The sequence below is a fragment of the Choloepus didactylus genome, chromosome 15 (genome assembly GCF_015220235.1).
Source record: "Choloepus didactylus isolate mChoDid1 chromosome 15, mChoDid1.pri, whole genome shotgun sequence".
Lineage (NCBI taxonomy): Eukaryota > Metazoa > Chordata > Mammalia > Pilosa > Megalonychidae > Choloepus > Choloepus didactylus.
This window is the reverse complement of record NC_051321.1, coordinates 69,568,544-69,589,429: the sequence shown is the minus strand read 5'-3', so window position 1 is coordinate 69,589,429 and position 20,886 is coordinate 69,568,544. Positions and strand designations below refer to the sequence as shown.

Here is a 20,886-nt window from a genome sequence, read left to right as displayed (position 1 = left end):
ATCAAATGATCATCTCCATAGATGGTGAAAAACCATTCGACAAATTCCAACATCCCTTTTTGATAAAAACACTTCAAAAGGTAGGAATTGAAGGAAACTTCCTCAATATGATAAAGAGCATATATGAAAAACCCACAGCCAGCATAGTACTCAATGGTGAAAGACTAAAAGCCTTCCCTCTAAGATCAGGAACGAGACAAGGATGTCCACTGTCACCACTGTTATTCAACATTTTGCTGGAAGTGCTAGCCAGGGCAGTCCTGCAAGACAAAGAAATAAAACTATCCAAATTGGAAAGGAAGAAGTAAAACTGTCATTGTTTGCAGATGATACGATTTTATATCTGGAAGGCCCTGAGAAATTGACGATACAGCTACTAGAGCTAATAAACAAATTTAGCAATGTAGCGGCTTACAAGATTAATGCACATAAGTCAGTAATGTTTCTATATACTAGAAATGAAAGAAGTGAAGAGACACTCATGAAAAGATTCCATTTTCAATAGCAACTAAAGAAATCAAGTATCTAGGAATAAACTTAACCAAAGATGTAAAGACCTATACAAAGGAAAGTACATAAATCTAAAAGAAATAGAAAGGGACCTTAAAAAATGATGGAAAAATATTCCATGTTCATGGGTAGGAAGGCTAAATTTCATTAAGATGTCAATTCTACCCAAACTCATCTACAGATTCAACGCAATCCCAATCAAAATTCTAACAACCTACTTTGCAGACTTGCAAAAGCTAGTAGTCAAGTTGTTTGGAAAGGGAAGGTGCCTCGAATTGCTAAAGACACTCTAAAAAGAAAAGCGAAGTGGGAGGACTTACACTCCCTGACTTTGAAGCTTACTATAAAGCCACAGTAAAGCATGTTACTGGCACAAAGATAGATATATCGATCATTGGAATCAAATTGAGAATTCAGAGATAGACCCCCAGATTCATGGCCGACTGATTGATCTTTAAAGCCACTGAACTGGGCCGTAACAGTCTTTGCAACAAATGGAGCTGGGAGACTTGGATATCCATATCCAAAAGAATTAAAGAGGACCCCTACTTAACACCCTACACAAAAATTTAATGTGGATCAAAGACCTCAATATAAAAGACAGTACCATAAAACTCCTAGAAGATAATGTAGGGACACATCCTCAAGACCTTGTATTAGACGTTCACTTCCTAGACCTTACACCCAAAGCGCAAGCAACAAAGGAAAAAATAGATAAACGGAAACTCCTCAAGCTTAGAAGTTTCTGTACCTCAAAGGAATTTGTCAAAAAGGTGAAGAGGCAGCCAACTCAATGGGAAAAAATTTTTGGAAACCATGTATCTGACAAAAGACTGATATCTTGCATATATAAAGAAACCCTACAACTCAATGACAATAGTACAGACAGCCCAATTATAAAATGGGCAAAAGATATGAAGAGACAGTTCTCTGAAGAGGAAATACAAATGGCCAAAAAACACATGAAAAAACATTCAGCTTTACTAGCTATTAGAGAGATCCACAACGGGATACTATCTCACACCAATTAGAATGGCTGCCATTAAACAACCAGGAAACTACAAATATGGAGAGGATGTGGAGAAATTGGAACTCTTATTCAATGTTGGTGGGACTGTATAATGGTACAGCCACTCTGGAAAGACAGTCTGGCAGTTCCTTAGAAAACTAGACATAGAATTACCCTTTGATCCAACAATTGCACTTCTCAGTATATACTCAGAAGATCTGAAAGCAGTGACACAAACAGATATCTGCACACCAATGTTCATAGCAGCATTGTTCACAATTGCCAAGAGATAGAAACAACCCAAATGTCCTTCAACAGATGAATGGATAAATAAAATGTGGTATATACACACAGTGGAATACTATGCAGCAGTAAGAAGGAACAATGTCATGAAACATGACAGCTTGGACAAACCTTGAAGACATAATGCGGAATGAAATAAGCCAGGCACAAAAAGAGAAATATTATATGCTGCCACTAATGTGAATGTTTCTGGGGGAGAATGCATGGGGTGCTGGGCTTCCCCACCTCAATGGTTGCTGTTGTACTTGCAGAGATTAGGGACTGTTGGTTTGATGGGCTGGGCCCTCAGTCATGGGACTTGCCCTTGGGAAGACTTACTGTAAAGGAGAGGCTAGGCCTGCTTATAATTGTGCCTAAGATTCTCCTCCTCAGTGCCTCTTTGTTGCTCAGATGTGGCCCTCTCTCTCTAGCTAAGCCAACTTGGCAGGTGAAATCACTGCCCTCCCCCCTACATGAGATCTGACACCTAGGGATATAAATACCCCTGGCAACATGGAATATGACTCCCAGGGAGGAATCTGGACCCAGCATCATGGAATGGAGAACATCATCTGGACCAAAGAGGGATGTGAAATGAAATAAGTTTCAGTGGCTGAGGGATTCCAAAAGGAGCTGAGAGGTCACTCTGGTGGGTACTCTTATGCACAATATAGACAACCCTTTTTAGGTTCCAATGAATTGGAATAGCTAGAAGTAAATACCTGAAACTATCAAACTACAACCCAGAACCCTTGAATCCTGAAGACGATTGTATAAAAATGTAGTTTACATGGAGTGACAGTGTGATTGGGAAAGCCATTTGCATCTAACTCACCTTTGTTCAGTGTATGGGATGGATGAGTAGAAAAATGGGGCAAAAAAAAAAAAGCACCCACTTTATTTTTCACTTTAATTTTTATTCTTATTACTTTTGTGTGTGTGGTAATGAAAATGTTCAAAAATTAATTTTGGTGATGGATGCACAACAATATGATGGTACTGTGAACAATTGTACGCTTTGTATGACTGTGGTATGTGAATATATCTCAGTAAATTTGAATTTTTTTAAAAAAATCATACAGTCACAAAAACATAGAAAAAAGAATTTTAAAAATTGAGCTGTGTCTCAGGATTTCGTTGACAGCACAAAGCATACAAATATACATCATGGGTGTCCCGGAAGGAGAAGAGAAAGAAAAGGGGGCAGAAAGAATATTTAAGAAAATAATGGCTGAAAATTTCCCAACTTTAATGAAAGACATATATATATATACATGTCCAGGAAGTGCAGGGTATTCCAAACAGAAAAAGTCCTAATAGACCACTCCAAGATACATATCAATCAGAATGCCAAAGATAAAGAGAATTCTGAAAGCATCAAGAGAAAAGCAATTCGTCACATACAGGTGCTCCTCAATAAGACGAGGTGCCAATTTCTTATGAGAAACCATGGAGACGAGAAGGCAGTGGTATAATATATTTAAGGTACTGAAAGAGAAAAACTGCTAGCCCCAAATTCTTTATCCCACAGAAGTGTCCTTCAAAAATGAGAGGGAGTTCTTAGAAACTGAGAGTGTGTCCACAAGAGACCTGCCCTACAAGAATTACTAAAGGGAATTCTGCGGGTTGAAATGAAAAGACAGGAGAGAGTGGCTTAGAATACTGTGAAGAAATGCAGTGAGATCACAGCATTCCATCATTTTCAACTCCACCAAGTCAGACGCTGCTGGGATTTAGGAGTTAAACAGCTTCTGAAGATTCATAAGTAAATAGGGAGCACTATTTGCTGGGCTGACCAGAAAAACGCAGGGGAAAAGGGCGTGGCTTTTCACAGCTTCTACAGACCATATCCCAGGCCTACTGGAGATGGTCTACACTCCCTGATCCAGCTGCCAAAGCAGTGCCCTAATAGAGACCCAGGTAGATCACTAAATTATAGATAAGAGAGAAAAACTGACCTTTAGAATAGACCCGTCAAGGTATCAGATGAACAGATATCAGCAAAACATCACAAGGCATACTAAAATATAGGAAGATATGGCCCAATCAAAGGAACAAATTAAAAAATTAGACAGAATTTGGAATAACTAATCAAAGATGTTCAAACAAGTCTCCTAAATCAATGAGATGAAGGAATATATGCATAAAAAGATAAAGGATATTAAGATACTAGGAAAGCATAAAGAAGAATTTGAAAGAAATTAGAAAAGACATTATGGAAATGAGACACTAGATGAAAATAAAATATACTAGAGAAACACAACAGCAGATTTCAAGAGGCAGAAGAAAGAATCAGCAAGCTAGAAGACAGATCAACTGAATTTCAAATAGACAAAAGAACAAATGGAAAAATTTGAGCAGGGTCTCAAGGAAATGATTGACAACACAGAGCATTCAACATATACATCATTGGTGTCCCAGAAGGAGAAGAGAAGGGGAAAGGACGGGCCAGAAAGAATATTAAAAAGAAATAATGGCTGAAAATTTCCCAACCCTTATAAAACACATAAATATGGAAATCCAAGAAGCCAACATACTCCAAACAGAATAAATCTGATTAGACCCACTCCAGCACATATCCTAATCAACTGTCAGATACTGAAGAGGAGAAATTTCTGAATGCAGCTAGAGAAAAGTGATTCACCACGTACAAGGTAAGCCAAGTAAGACAAAAGTGTTGGCTGATATTGCCTCAGACATCAAGGAGGCAAGAAGGCAATGGTATGATTCATTTAAGATACTGAAAGACAAAAATTGCAAGCCAGAATTCTCTATCCAGCAAAGCCATCCTTCAAAAATGTGGGAGAGCTTAAAATATTCACAGATAAACAGAAGTTGAGAGAGTTTGTTAATAAGAGACTTGCTCTACTAAAGGGCATGCTTCTGGCTGAAAAGAAACTGCAGTAGACAGAGGTCTAGAGGTCTAGAATTGAAAGTATTAGTAAGGGTAACAAAGGATAAAAAGAAAAAATAGATATGACACATAAAAACTAAATGATAAGATGGTTGAATTAAAGAACTGTCTTTACAGTAATAGCTTTGAATGTTAATGGATTGAACTCCCCAATCAAAAGACAGAGATTGGCAGAATGGATTTACCATATGATAAATTAACTAGATCTAACAGATATAATAGAATAATACACCCAAAACAGCAGGGTATACTTCTTCTCAAGTGCTCATGAAACATTCTCCAGGATAGACCATATGCTGAGGCATAAAATAGGTCTAAGTAAATTTTTAAAGGCTGAAATTATACCAAGCACTTTCTCTGATCATAACGGAATGAAACTGGAAATCATTAACAACTGGAGAACTGGAAATTCCACAAATACATGGATATTAAACAACAGTTTTTTAAAATGTTATTTTATTGAAATATATTGATTTACCAAATTGTACAACAATTGATTACACAGTCTTAATCAGTGGATCAAAGAAGAAACTGTAAGAGAAATCAGTAAATATCATGAAATGAATGAAAATGAGAACACAACATATCAAAACTTCTGGGATGCAGTGAAGGCAGTGCTGAGGGATATTTATAGCCCTAATTCCATACATTAAAATGGAAGAAAGAGCTAAAACTAATGACCTAACTGAACAGTAAAGAAAGATCAGCAAACTAAGCCCAAGGTAAGCAGGAGAGAAATAAAGATTAAAGCAAAAATAAATGAAATGGAGAACAACAAAAAGAATAGGATCAATAAAACCAAAAGTTGGTTCTTTGAGAAGGGCAATAAAATCGACAAACCCTTAGCTAGACTGACAAAGTCAAAGAGAAAGAAAATGCAAATAAATAAAATCAGAAATGAAAAAAGGTACTTTACTGCTGACCTCACAGAAATGAGAAAGGCCATAAAAGGATACTATGAAGAACTATATGCCAAAAAACTAGACATGTAAAATGAAATAGACAAATTGCTAGATACACATGAACATCTATGGTGACTTGAGGAAAACTAGAAGACCTCATGAAAAACCTCACAACAAAGAAAAGCCTGGGACTGAATGGCTTCACAGGTAAAATTTACCAAGCATTCCAAGAAGAATTAATACCATTCCTGCTCATACTCTTCCAAAATATTGGAGAACATTACCTAAATCATTCTGTGAAGACATTATCCTAATAACAGAGCCAGATAAAGATACTGCAAGAAAACTACAGATCAATCTCTAATGAATGTAGATGCAAAAATTTTCAGAATAATACTTGCAAATCAAATTCAGCAGCACATTAAAGGAATTATACACCACATGGGTTTTATTCCAGGTATGCAAGGATTTTTCAGCACAAGAAAATCAATTAACGTAACATACCACATTAACAGATCAAAAGGGGAAAAATACATGATCATCTCAATTCATGCAGAAAAGGCATTTGACAAAATCCAGCATCCTTTCTTGTTAAAAACACTTCAAAAGATGGGAAAAGAAGGAAACTTCCTCAACATGATAAAGGGCATCCATGAGAAACCCACAACTAACATCATACTCAATGGTGAGAGACTGAAAGCTTTCCCTCTAAGACTGGGAACAAGATAAAGATGCCCATTGTCACCTGTGTTATTCAACATTGGGCTAGAAGTTCTAGATAGAGCAATTATGTAAGGAAAAGAAATAAAAGGCATTCAAATAGGAAGAGAAGAAAGCAAACCATCACTGTTTGCAGATGATGTGATCCTATATTTAGAAAATCCTGGAAAAACTACAACAAAGCTACCAGAGTTATATAAATGAGTACAGCAAAGTGGCAGGATACAAGATCAGCACACAAAAAGCAGTGGTGTTTCCATACACTAGTAATGAGCTATCCAAGGAGGTGATTTTAAAAACCCATTTACAATAGCAATGAAAAAAAAATCAAATATCTAGGAATAAATTTAACCAAAGATGTAAAGGACTTATATACAGAAATCTACAAAACATGTCTAAAAGAAATCAAGGAAGACCTAAATAAATGGAAGGACATTCCATGTTCATAGATTAGGAGGTGAAATGTCATTAAGATGTCAGTTCTACCCAGATTGATCTAAGGATTCAATGCTATATTAATCAAAATTCTAACAGCCTACTTTGCAGAAATGGAAAAGCTAATTAACAAATTGATTTAGAAGGGAAAGGGGCTTCAAACAGCCAAAAACATCTTGAAAAAGAAGAATGAAGTGGGAGGACTCAAGCTGACTTTAAATCATATAAAGCCACAGTTGTCAAAACAACATGGCACTGGCATAAAGATAGGCATTTCAATCAAAGGAACTGAATTGAGAGTTCAGAAATATACCCTCAGATCTATGGTCAATTGTTTTTTGTTTATTATATATTAGTCCACTTTGTTAAATAAACAAAACATGGTTGACCACAAATTCCAACAGCAAATTAACCCCAAAGCAAGGAGAAGGAAAGAAATAAAGAGCACAAACAAATGAAATAGAGAATTAAAAAAAAAAAAAGAGAATTTACAAACCAAAGGTTGATTCTTTGAAAAGATCAATAAAATCAACAATCCCTTAGATAGGTTTAAAATGAAAAAAAAGGAGAAGTGAATAAAAATCATAAATGGGGATGGGGGGCATTACTACTGAACCCACAAAATAGAAAGGATCCTACGGGATATTATGAACAACTGTATGCCAGCAAATTATCAAACATAACAAATGAACAGACTACATTGACTCTAGAAGAAAAGGAAGACCTCGACAAACCAGTTATTAGTAGAGATAAATTAGTCAGCAAATATCTCCCAACAAAGAAAAGCCCAGGACCAGATGGTTTCATAAGTGATTTCTACCAGTCGTTCCAAGGAAAATTAATACCAGTCCTGCTCAAACTTTTCCATAGATTGAAGATGAGGGAATACTACCTAACTCATTCTATGAGGCCAACATAACTCTAATACCAAAGCCAGATAAAGATATCACAAGAAAAAAAATTAGACTAATTTCTCTTATGAATATAGATGCGAAAATCCTCAATAGAATACTTGAGAATAGAATCCAACAGCACTTTGAAATAAGTATGCACCATGATCTTTTAATCCAATCTCATGGGATATTGGGAGTAGGTTATTTCCTTGGAGATGTGACCCACCCAACTGCGAGTGACACTTTTGGTTAGGGTGTGAACTCTGAATGTTTCCATGGAGGTTTGGTCCTGCCCATTCAGTGTGAGTCTTGATTAGTTTGCTGGAGTCCTATGGAAGCTCACAAACAGAAGAACCTCCAAGCAGCTGCAGCTGGGAGTCATTTTGGAGATCGCCATTTTGAAAGGCATCCTAGGAGCAAGCAGATGCCAGCCACATGCCTTCCCAGCTAACAGAGGTTTCCTGGATGCCAGTGGTCTTTTCGCCAGTGAAGGTACCCTATTGTTGACACCTTACCTTGGATACTTATGGCCTTAAGACTGTAACTCTGTAACCAAATAAACTCCCTTTATAAAAGCCAATCCATTTCTGGTGTTTTGCATAACAGCAGCATTAGCAAACCGCAACACTTATCTTCTCCAGACGTCCTTCTGTCTGAATCTCCAAGCTTCAGAGGGCTTTCAGCTCTCTTAAAGGACTCCAGTGAGCTAATCAAGACCTATCCTGAATGGGTGGGGTAACACCTCCATGGAAATAATTTTTTTTTTATTAATAATAAATTTTATTTTGAAACAAGTTCAATCTTACAGGAATAGTTGTAAAAACAGTACAAACCCCCTACATAGAATTCCATCATACCCTGACCCCCCCTCCCCTGATACCCTGATCCATCACCTTTAAGATCCTGTCACACCACTCTTTCTTTCCCTCCCTCTCTCCCTCCCTCCGTAACACCCATCATCTATTTCTCTATCTTCTGAACATATGGGAACAAGCTGCACATATCTTTGAACAGGCAATATAATTCACATATACCTTTCCCATGGACAAGAACATTATTTTATGCAGTCTCATTAAACGCAGCTAAGAAGTTCAAGAAATTCAACATTGATATAAAGCTTACATTCTATATTTCCTTTTTTTTTTTTTTCCTTGTGTCCCAGCTGTGTCCCTTTGAGCCTCCTCTCCTCCAGCCTCAGATCTCATCCAGGATCATCCTTGGCATTTAATTGTCGTCTATTTAGACTGTCTTATTATTTTTTTTTTCAATTTTGTAAAGATATATATAGCCTAAATCTTCCTATTCCACCCCTCCCTAGCATTCCCTTAGTGGGATTAATCACATTTAGAATGTTGCAATGCTGTCACCTTCCGACCATCCATTTCTAGAAGTTTCCCTTCACCCCAAACCAAAACCCCTACTCTCATTTCTTAACTCCCCATTGCCCCTTCCCCCACTTCTTGGAACCCCTACTCTACTTTTCATCTCTTTGGTCATATTCTTTGATACTTTCTTTGTGTTTACCATGGGGCTTAAATTTAACCTCTTAAATGTATAACAATCTTGTTTTTCTTTGAAACCAACTTAACTTCAATAGGACATGTAAACTGTGTTCCTATACTCCTCCATTCCCCCACCTTTATGTAGTTCTTGTCAAGAATTACATATTTTACATTGAGTCCAAAACCACCAATTTATCATTACAGTTTATGTATTTTAGATCCTGTAGGAAGTAAATAGTGGAGTTATAAATCAACCATACAGTAGTATTGGTCTTTATATCTACCATGTGATCTTTACTGGAAATCTTCATTTCTTCATGTGGTTTCAGTCAATTATTTACTGTCCCTTCCTTTCAGCCTGCTTAGGACTGATCTACTGGTGATGAAGTTCCTCAGCTTTTGATTATCTGGGAATGTTTTCATCTCCCCCTCATTTTTATCCTTCAGGTGTTTGAGAATTCTCCAAGTCTCTGATGGTTATTGACTTCTATTTGTATTCCATTGTGGGCAGAGAATGTTCTTTGAACAAATTCATTTTTATATTTTTTATTTTATTGAGGCTTGTTTTTATGTCCCCACATACAGTCCATTCTGGAGAAAGATCCATGATTGCTAATGAAGAACGTGTGTCCCAGTGACCTGGGATGTAATATTCTATATATGTCTGTTAAAAGTCTCTATATCTGTCTTTCATTTCTTTGTTTCTCTGTCGGTAGGGCTCGCTTTAGTATCTGAAGTAGGGCAGGTCTTTTATTAGCAAACTCTCTCAGCATTTGTTTGTCTGTGAAAAATTTAAGCTCTCCCTCAAATATGAAGGAGAGTTTTGCTGGATAAAGTATTCTTGGTTGGAAATTTTCCTCTCTCAGAATTTTAAATATGTCATGCCACTGCCTTCTCGCCTCCATGGTGGCCGCTGAGTAGTCACTACTTAGTCTTATGTTGTTTCCTTTGTATGTGGTGAATTGCTTTTCTCTTCCTGCTTTCAGAACTTGCTCCTTCTCTACAGTATTTGAGAGTCTGATCAGAATATGTCTTGGAGTGGGTTTGTTTGAATTTATTCTATTTGGAGTTCGCTGGGCATTTATGCTTTGTGTATTTATATTGTGTAGAAGGTTTGGGAAGTTCTCCCCAACAATTTCTTTGAATACTCTTTCTAGACCTTTACCCTTCTCTTCCCCTTCTGGACACCAATGAGTCTTAAATTTGGACGTTTTATTTTATCTATCATATCCCTGAGATCCGTTTCGACTTTTTCAATTTTTTCCCCATTCTTTCTTTTGTTCTTTCATTTTCTGTTCTGTGCTCCTCGAGGAGGTTGAGTTGTTGTTCATCTTCCTCTAATCTTGTATTATGAGTATCCGGAGTCTTTTTAATTTGGCCTACAGTTTCTTTAATTTCCATAGGATCTTCTATTTTTTTATTTACTCTTGCAGTATCTTCTTTATGCTCTTCTAGGGTCTTTTTTATGTCTTTCATATTCTGTGCCATGCTCTTCTTCAAGTCTTTTATATCTTGTGCCATGCTCTCTTTGCCTGTCTGTAGTTCTTTGATTAATTCTGCCAGGAACTGTGTGTCTTCAGATCTTTCGATTTGAGTGTTTAGGTTCGGGTTCTCCATGTCGTCTGGTTTTATCATATGCTTCAAGATTTTCTGTTGTTTTTGGCCTCTTGGCATTTGCTTTACTTGATCTTTAATTTGTTAGAATTGCAGCTTGGTGACATACACTTTCTCTAACTAACCAGCAGATGGCATCCGTGAGTCACTTATTCCCCTCAAGTCAGTTCTCCCCAACTTTGTGTTATGTGGGGATGTGATTCTTTTGGGGTCCAATTGGTGCACTTAATTTGGGTGTGTTGTTGGTGCTGTCTGCCCTCAATGAGGGGCATGTGCCTGAGTGGTTAGGGATGAAGGGCAGGTTTAACAATCAAACCTCCCAGGTGTTCCCAGAGATTTAAGGCTGTTCTCTGCGGCTGACACAAAAGTTCTTGGTATTGGCTTAGGTTCCCTGGGATTTCTGAGCGGTTCCCCTACCCTGCTGTGCTTTTCCAGGACCTCTGTTGAGGGGGGGTGGGCCGTGCCACGTCACAAGTGAGCGCCGGCCTCCGGGGAAGCCCTTGGCTGCCAGGCTGTGTAGGGGCGTTCCCAGCCCACTTCAAAGATGGTTGAATGGGATGCGTTAACGTCCCCCTTCCTGCACAGCTCCGCTCTCCCAGCTCCGGGACAATCAGCCATGGGTGTATTCAAGGCCACTGTCCACGGCCAATATTCTGTCGTGTGAGCAGTGCTGCAGGAAAGACTCCCTGTCAGGCTGGGTTTCTTGTCTCGGTTCTGTGCTGTGTGTTCGGCCCTGAGCAGGAGCAGCCCCGCCCGCTGGGGAGACGGCCGCGACACTGGGCTTCTCGGCTCAGCTCTGCGCTGCGTGCTCGGCCCCGGGCGGGAGCAGCCCTGCCCGCTGCGGTGACGGCTGTGAGGCTGGGCCTTTCGGCTCGGCTCTGCGCTGCGTGCTCGGCCCTGGGCAGGAGCAGCCCCGCCCGCTGGGATGAAGGCCGCGAGGCTGGGTTTCTCCCCTTTGTTTCCCTGGACCCAAGACAATCAGCAGTGGGTGTGGGAAGGGGTATCCTCCACCCCAGACACCGAGGCGTTAGTCCAGACCGCTCCCGTCTTATCTGCAGCTGTTCCTGGGCTTCTCTCTTTTTAAAAAAAAAAAAAAAAACACCAGCCCAGCGTCTCCCCCCACTGCAACGTGACTGACGGATCAGCCTACTCACTCGTTTCAGAATGCAGACTCCTGGTTTCACCAAACGCACGTTCTCTGTGACTTTAGCAGAACTTGTCCAGCTGGTGCTACTTTGGAAGTGGTGTTCTGGGTCCTTTTTGGTTTTTTATCTAGTGTTTTCCACGGAGGTGTTTTTTCCTCCGTCTCACCTAGTCGCCGTCTTAGGTTCCTCCCCTCCATGGAAATAATTTAATCAAAGTTCTCACCCACAGTTGGGTAAGTCACATTGCCATAGAAACAATCAAAAGTTTCCACCCTAATCAAAATGCCCCATAGGATTGCATTAAAGAACATAGCTTTTGTGGGGGTCATCATAGATTCAAACCAGCACAGATATGAATAGACATTTTTCCAAAGAGGAAATACAAGTGGCTAAAAAGCACATGAAAAGATGTTCATCTTCATTAGCTATTAGGGAAATACAAATCAAAACCACAATTAGATATCATCTCACAGTTGTAAGAATGGCTCCTATTAAACAGGAAACTATAAGTTTTGGAGAGGATGTGGAGAAATAGGAACACTTATTCACTGCTGGTGGGAATGTAAAATGGTATAGCCACTGTGAAAGACAGTTTCACAGTTCCTCAGTAAACTACATATTGAGTTGCCCTAGGACCCAGCAGTTCTGTTAGTCATATATACCCAGAAGCTCAGAATGCACGGACACAAACAGACATTTACACACTGATGTTCATAGTGGCATTATTCACAATTGACAAAAGATGGAAACAATCAGCAGTCCATCAACAGATGAGTGGATAAACAAAATGTGATATATATATATACGATGGAATATTATGCAGCTGTAAGAAGGAATGAGGTCCTGAAGCATGTGGCAATGTGGATGAACCTTGAGGACTTAATGCTGAGTGAAATAAGCCAGACATAAAAGGACAAATATCATTATTGGGATTATAAGTAATAGTGCCATATTGTAGGTGAATTTGATTGAAAGTGGTTGTTTAAAATCATATGTGTCACCGGTTAACACTACAAATATAAATAAGTTCTTGCATGAAGTACAAGTGTATGACGTGTACAAAGAGTTAATAATAGAGTGGTAAATGGGGAAAAATTGCTTATTTCTAGCTACAGGCTAAAAATATTTAACAGTAATGCCTTAATATTCTTAGTCAGCAGTAAAAAATGCACCATACCAATTCTGGAAGTCAATAATTGGGGGGGTTGGTTGGGGATATGGGTGTTTTTGGGTTTTCCTTTTTTTTTTTTTTGTCTGTTGTTTTCCTCTTTGGAGCTATGAAAGTTGTCTAAAATTGCGTGTGATGATTGCACAGCTAAGTGATGATATTGTAAGATTTAGTTGATTGTATACTTTGGATGGAATATATGGTATGTGAATATATCTCAATAAAATCTGCAGATTCAAAAAAATTGGATCAAAGTCTTAAATACAAGAATGAAGACTATAAAACTCTTAGAAGAAAATGTAGGGAAGCATCTTCAGGATCTTTGGTGTTAGGCATGGTTTTTTATACATTTCACCCAAAGGCACAAAAAACAAAAGGAAAAATAGATAAATGGGACCTCCACAGAATTAAAAACCATTGTATATCCAAGGACTTAATCATGAAAGTGAAAAGACAACTTACTCAATGGGAGAAAACATTCGGAAACCACATGCCGATAATGGTTTAACATCCAGAATATATAAAGAAATCCTAGAATGCAACAAGAAAACCCAATTTAAAAGTGAGCAGGAGTTTTAATTCTATCATTTAATTGCGTCATGTTATATAGTAAATCTAAAACTTATAAGTTAAGGTAAAAAAGAAAAGTGGGCAAAAGACTTGAATAGACATTTCTGCAAAGAGGATATACAAAGCACACTGAAAGATGCTACCATTGTTAATTATTGGAAAATTGCAAATGAAAACCACAATGAGATACCATTTCATACCCACCAGAATGGCTACTATTAAAAAAGAAAATTACATGTGTTGGGGAGGATGTGGAGAAAGAGGAACACTTATCGTTGCTGGTGGGAATGTAAAATGGGCAGATGCTGTGGAAGACAGTTTGGTGGTTGCTTGGAAAGCTAAGTATAGAATTACCATATGTCCTGGTAATCCTGCTACTAGGTATATACCTAGATGAATTGAACTGATGTTTGCATACTTGTGTTCATAGCAGCAGTATTCACAGTTGCCAAAAGATGGAAGCAACTCAAGTGACCATCAACCAATAATTGGATAAACAAAATGTGGTACATAAATACTATGGAATTTTAATCAGGTGTAAAAAGAAGTGAAGTCCTAATGCATGAGACAACATGGATGAACCTTGAGGACGTTATGCTGAGTGAAATAAGCCAGGCCCAAAAGGACAAATACTGTATGATCTCACTTAGAAGAATTCATTATAATAAGTAAACTCATAGAATTAAAATGAAGAATGTGTAGGTTATAAGGAGCTCGATTGGGGGTAGGGAATGGGTAATTAATGCTTATAAAGTACAGAATTTCTATCTGGGTTTATCCTAAAGGTTTGGAAATACATAGTGGTGATGGTAGCACAACATTGTGAGTGTAATTAGCAGTACTGAGTTATATATGTGAATATGGTTTAAGGGGGAAATTCTAGGTCATATATATGCTACTAGATTAAAAATTAAAAGATAGGAGGAGGGGCAAGATGGCCACATAGAGTGGAGTGGAATTTATTCAGTCCCCTGGAACAACTAACCACAACAAGGAACAACTAGTAAATAATTTGGAATAACTGCTGGGGGACAACTGTGACTGTCCACACATCATACACCAACCTGCACTGGGAGGAATGCCTGAGATCGCAGCGTAGAATCTGTAAGTAAAAGCTGTGGAACTGTGCCAAGAGCCCCCTCCCCCCATGGCAGACTTAGCAGCAAAACCTCGCCGTGGTAGAAACTAGCAGCACTCTCCAAGCAAGTGAATACAGCTCATCTGAGCTCCATCTGGGGTTTTAATTAACAAATGTGGTCTGCTGAATACAAGCTACAACCCCCCAAGAAACAGACAGAGACTTTTAGTTATGACTGACCTTAAGACCAGAAGATTCACCTGTCCTGGGAGGATGAGCCCAGAAGACCGGGTGTTATCTCTGGCTGACGAGTGAAACTGGGGGTCTGTGTACTGGCTCCAAATGAGGGCTTTCTGTCCCTTTTTCTCTCTCTCAACCTGAAGGGCTCAGAAGAGAGAGGCGCAGCCATTTTCAGTTCCCAGCACTCGGTTATCTCCACCCCCATCTGGGTCAGAGTCAGAGACTATTCAAATGCAGCTGATAACCCCCTAGGGGGTGTATCTTCCCTAAGAGTAAGGAGGTGGGGCCCAGTTTTCCCTTCAGAACCAGACCCCAGAGCCTGGAGGAAAACAGCCAAAATAGAAACTAAGGAGGCCACACCTCTCTACACCAGTCAGGAGCGACAGGCTGACAGGTACCACCGCTGGGCAGGTTAGGAAAAGCACAGTGACTGGAAACCTCACAGGAAAGTTTGTCATTCCTCTAAGATATAACCTGAATATAATCCCATTCTGAGACCTGAACACATTCTGGTCTGGGAAAATCTCAAAACCAGAAGGCTAGACAACAGAAAACTACAATCTGTATTAGGAAAAACAAAGATACGGCCCAGTCAAAGGAACAAATTTACACCTCAATCAAGATACAGTTGAGATATTTCACTTTAGTGAAACAATATTAAAATTTTTCAAAGAAATATGCTAAATCAAATAAAAAACCAAATCAATGAGTTCAGGGAAGATATAATAAAAGAGACGAAGGCTATAAAGAAAACACTGGATGAACGTAAGGTAGAAATCAAAAGTTTGAAAAAACTGGCAGAAGCTATGGAAATGAAAGGCACAACACAAGAGATGAAAAACACAATGGAGACATACAATGGCAGATCTCAAGAGGCAGAAGAAAACACTCAGGAACTGGAGAACAAGACACTTGAAATCTTGTACACAGAAGAACAGATTGAGCAACATCTTGGAATTGAATGACAACATGAAGTACACAAATGTACGTGTCACGTGTGTCCCAGAAGGAGAAGAGAAAGGAAAAGGGGCGGAAGCAAGAATAGAGGAAATAATCAATGAAAATGTTCCATCTCTTATGAAAGACATAAAATTACAGATCTAAGAAGCGCAGCGTATCCCAAACAGAATAGGTCTGAATAGACCTACACCAAGACACTTAAAAAAAATTAAAACACCAGACTGCACCACACAGTGAACCCTTTTGTAAATGACCGACTATAGTTAATGGTACAATTATAAAAATATTTGTGAAATATAGCAGCTATACCACAGTGAAAAATAAATAAATAAAAATGTAACATTGGCTTTAGGGGAGAAAGTATCCCCAGAAACATATGAAAGTAAGTTTATTAATTTAAATAATCCTCTGGAAAAAATTACTTTAATATGAAATACATAAAATTTAGAAAAGACTCAGAATTAAGAATTAATGCTATAATCACGGAGTAATAGGACTAGTGATGAGCATTGTATTCAGTTGAACATGTAATGGTTCAAATAATTATCATGGTTCGAACACAACATAAATGTCAGTAATTATTTTTGTAAAATAAAGCATTAAATGGTAAAAAAAAATTTTAAAGAGATTAAGTAAAAAATAAGTGTCAAGAAGAGTACTAAATATTGATAATAGGGTCAATTCATCAAGAAGGTATAATACTTACATAAAACTTACATATACCTCATAGCAGAGCCCCAAAAATAAATGAGGCAAATATTGAAAGACAGTTCTTCATTACTACTAGGAGATAGAACATCTCCACAGAGTATCACTAGGGAAATAGATGACTTGAACAATTCTATAAACCAACTAGACCCGGCAGACAAATATAGAACACTTCATTCAACAACAGCAGAGTACGTATTCTTCTCAAGTGCACATGGAACATTCTCTAGGATAGGCCATATGTTAGGCCACAAAACAAGTCTTAATAAATTTTAAAAGATTGAAATCATACTATATATCTTATTGGGCTATAATAGAATGGAGCTAAAAATCGATGACAAAGGAAGATCTGAAAAATTCATTAATATATGGAAACAGTACCCTCTTATACAACCAATGGGTCAAAGAAGAAATCACAGGGAAAGCAGAAATAACTTGATATAATTGAAACAGGAAAACAACACACCAAAACTTATGGGACTGCAGTAAAAGTCTTCTTTCCTTAAATGAGCTCCATTTGATATTTGCCCCTTCATCTTGTCACTGTATGATTTGTTAGCTTTTTTCTGATAAACCCTATTTTTTAAAGCAACTTTGTGGTATTAACTTTTTCACATGGTCAAGGAAAATGATTGATGTGATATGATCACATTTTCAGAATTATAACACAGGAAGATACGATAGTGCCATAGAGGAGTCCTTTGGCAGGAACAGAGGAAAATTATAAGCTGCCATTTTATTTGGGGATAATTCTGTATTTTGTTCTCCCTAGGGAACTGCTGTTTTCTGGTATAATCTGTTTGCCAGTGGAGAAGGAGATTATAGTACACGGCATGCAGCCTGTCCAGTGCTAGTTGGAAACAAATGGGGTAAACATTTCCTATATTCTCTGAATAGAATTTGTGATTTTTATTTCATATTTTGAAAACTATTATAATTGACATTTTAAAATAAAACAAAAACAACCCCACAGATTAGGCCTAATATGACTTTTAACAGTATGGGATTCAACCAAGCAAGTTCCTGATCTTAAGATAAATTTTCATTCAATAGTTCAGAATTTTGATAGATTTCATTTTGAACTTAATTTCCACTAGTTATTCCAAGAAACTTCAATTGAGTTATGATCAAATAAGACAGTATCTTCCCCTCAAATGGTTCCCAATCTGCTTGAGAAATAAATCTATTAATTTACTTAATGGATAAATTATACTACAGTATAAGATATAATACAAAGATGTAAACAGAGGATGGTGACTCCCTCTTGAAAGAAGAGGGAGCCTTCTTCAAGACCTTAATTTTAAATTTGGTCCTCAAGATTGAGTGGTAGTTTTCCAGGCATGTTAGGGCCAGGGCCAGAATAAGGGTGATGCTAGCGAGATGCATCAGGCACAACATTTAAGGAGGCACTCACACTTAGGGTCATACAAGTTAGGGTTGGCTACATTAGAAGAGGTTAAGAGACAGCTGAAATTATATAGTATTAGCCACATTGCAAGTGATCAATAGCCACATGGGTCTTATGGCTACTGTATTAGACATGGCAAGATTAAGGGGTGAGGACTGATTATCAGGATTTTAAAAATCTCCCCTGATAATTACGATGTTTGAGAACCACTACAGTAGAGTGAGGAGAGACTAGACGGGACCTCAGTTTAGAAGGTTGTTTTCCATTGTCTCAGTGGGCAATGATGAAAACCTGGACTAAGGAAACAGCAAAAGGATTGGACGGTAAAGAGTAGATTTGAGAGACATAAAAAGAAAGTTGACAACATTTGACGAATAAAAGATTAGATATAGGCACTGAGAAAGCTGGAAGAGGGGTTAAGAATTATTCAAGTTTCTAGTTTACGTATTTTGTGCCTGTTGATGTTATTGAATTGGTTCTGTGATACAGGAAATGAAGTAGACAATTAGTTCCTTTTGGGGTACATTTTAAAAAATGTATCTTGGAACCAAGGAAACTCAATAAGCACATAATAATGGTGATTGATCCTAGAGTTGTTCCTTTAGAGTAGAGATGTGTTATTTTTTACAATGTCTTTGCATTTTGGAGGTTGTGATTTAAAAACAGGTAAAACAATGTTCTGTTCTATCTGTAACTGGATCTTCATTCCATTTTTAGCTCGTTGAACATTTATCTCACATTGAACATAGGAAACTTTAGGAAATACATACACATTGACTGTCAAGCACTTCTTTTTAAAATGTATTATCTTCTGTATTTCTAACATTTGGACAGATTTTTAAAAGAGTTGTTAAGTAGCCTCTGCTTTTATCTGTTTTTGTCTTGCGGTTCTAGTCCTTGTTGAAACTTTGTTATAAACTTTTAGAAGTTAATTAAATATTATTTAGATGGGGAAATTAATTTTTTTTTCTCCTCACAGTATCCAATAAATGGCTCCATGAACGTGGACAAGAATTTCGAAGACCATGCACCTTGTCAGAATTGGAATGACAAACAGGCTTCCCTTTCTCTCTGGTTGTTTTATTCTGATGTTTCTGATAAACACACTTCCCAGTCTTAACTTACAAGAGTTTACAATTAACTAACACTCCATGATCGATTCAGTCATGAACTTTATCCCATGTTTCATCTGTGGACAATCACTAACTTTAGGGGGGATTTTTCCTTTTAAAAGTAACACTAAATCATTACGCGCTTTTTACATGTAAAACCTTAAAGTTCAGTGGCTATCACAGAAGACAAAACAATTCAGGGTTAAAAATGAGGAAATTTTACTGTTAAATTTTAAAGAACTTTTTGGTTAGATAAAAAATACAATTTTAGCATCCAAAATTAGTATTTCATTACATCTCGGTAAATTGTAGGCTGAGAATGGGCCATGTGATTGAAAAAACAGATGCCTTGCAGTATGTTCCTAGGTATTATCTTTACCTAGTTTATTTTCTGAATCTGCCTGAAGACTATTAATAAACTAGGACTCTAATCCCTGGGCTCCATATGATTCTGAGCGCTCATACACAAGTTGATTTTTTCTCCCAAGTCCTTTCTAAAGAAAGTATACCATATTCTACCAATCCCTCTCCTCTCATAGCTGCTCTGTGGTGAATTAAATGTTTTGAGTTAAAATATTATTTGATTTTTAAAAGAATTTAGTACAGTGTCCTGCATAATGATATTGGGCCTTCTTGAGTAAACTAATCATCACTTAGACTGTTTCTTTTCATTTTTTATTTAATGACTGATGATTTTTTCCATACAATTTGCTGTTTTTCTTAGTGCTAATACACTTGCCTCTTATTCTTGCTACAACAGGGTGGTGACATTAGCATTTTGATTAAATAAACAGTGTGCCTTAGGAGATTGGAAATTTAAAAATGTACAGGTCCTTTCAGTGATGACAGAATTGATAAAAAGAAAAAAAAAAATCTCTTTTCTAAAAAGCCAAAATATTTGTTTTCCAATTCTGAAATGTGTTGTGACAATGACCTATTTATGATCTTAAATCTTTTTAAAAAATGTTTCTGTCTTCTGAGTGTTTTGTTTTCCATGTTTGAATCTTGAGGATATGCTATAGCAATAACAGATTATTCCTAATTTTTTATTTCTTTAATACATGGGACGTAGCTTTTTTTCTTTTTTATACTCATGTTTTGCCTTCACTCTAATGTTCTTAAGTTACAAAATTGACATTTTATGGGGAAAAAAACTTTAGACTCCCTGAAATTTCAGAAACATTCAGAATTGTCTTTCCTTCAAAAGGAGCTCTACAACTTTTGTATGTTATGAGGTTATTCGAATAGCATTACTTAACTTTATCTTGTTTGAAACTGTGGTGGAAATATGAAGCTGTGAACTTAATGAACTATGTTAACTGATCCTTTGCCTAACTTTTTACATTTCTTGTGATGAATCCTACCTCACATTAAGGATCTTTATCCTTTACACAGTATTTAAATATTTAAGAAAGAACAGGTTAATGGGAAAGTATTATTTTTACCTCTTCTTTAAATTAACTGTGAAATTCCTTTCTTCCAGCTACCCTTCGTTTCCACCACAGGTATTTTAGTAAGTAATATTGAGAATTAAGTTGGATACTTCAATCCACTCAGATTTTGTGTCCACAGATGACTTTTTTTAAAAACTTTATTAGTAAAAAAATAAAATGAAAACATCAATTTCAAAAATTATAGAAATAAAATGGGGTTCAAGGAATGGAAACTAATGTTTACTACCAAATGTTTTAGCAAGTAGAATAAAAATACCTTTCT

At 37.3% G+C, this 20,886-nt stretch overlaps 1 protein-coding gene across 4 annotated transcripts in view; it reads left to right on the top strand.

Annotated features, from left to right (window-relative positions):
* The window catches only part of P4HA1 (prolyl 4-hydroxylase subunit alpha 1), a 99,634-nt gene extending 79,498 nt beyond the window's left edge, over positions 1-20,136 (top strand). For all 4 annotated transcript variants that reach the window (XM_037803950.1, XM_037803952.1, XM_037803951.1 and 1 more), the window contains 2 exons: positions 17,423-17,519; positions 19,038-20,136. In XM_037803950.1, the coding sequence (XP_037659878.1) occupies positions 17,423-17,519; positions 19,038-19,108 (168 nt within the window). In that variant the 3' untranslated portion in view covers positions 19,109-20,136. The remainder of the gene's footprint in view (positions 1-17,422; positions 17,520-19,037) is intronic.
* The last annotated feature ends 750 nt before the right edge of the window (positions 20,137-20,886 follow it).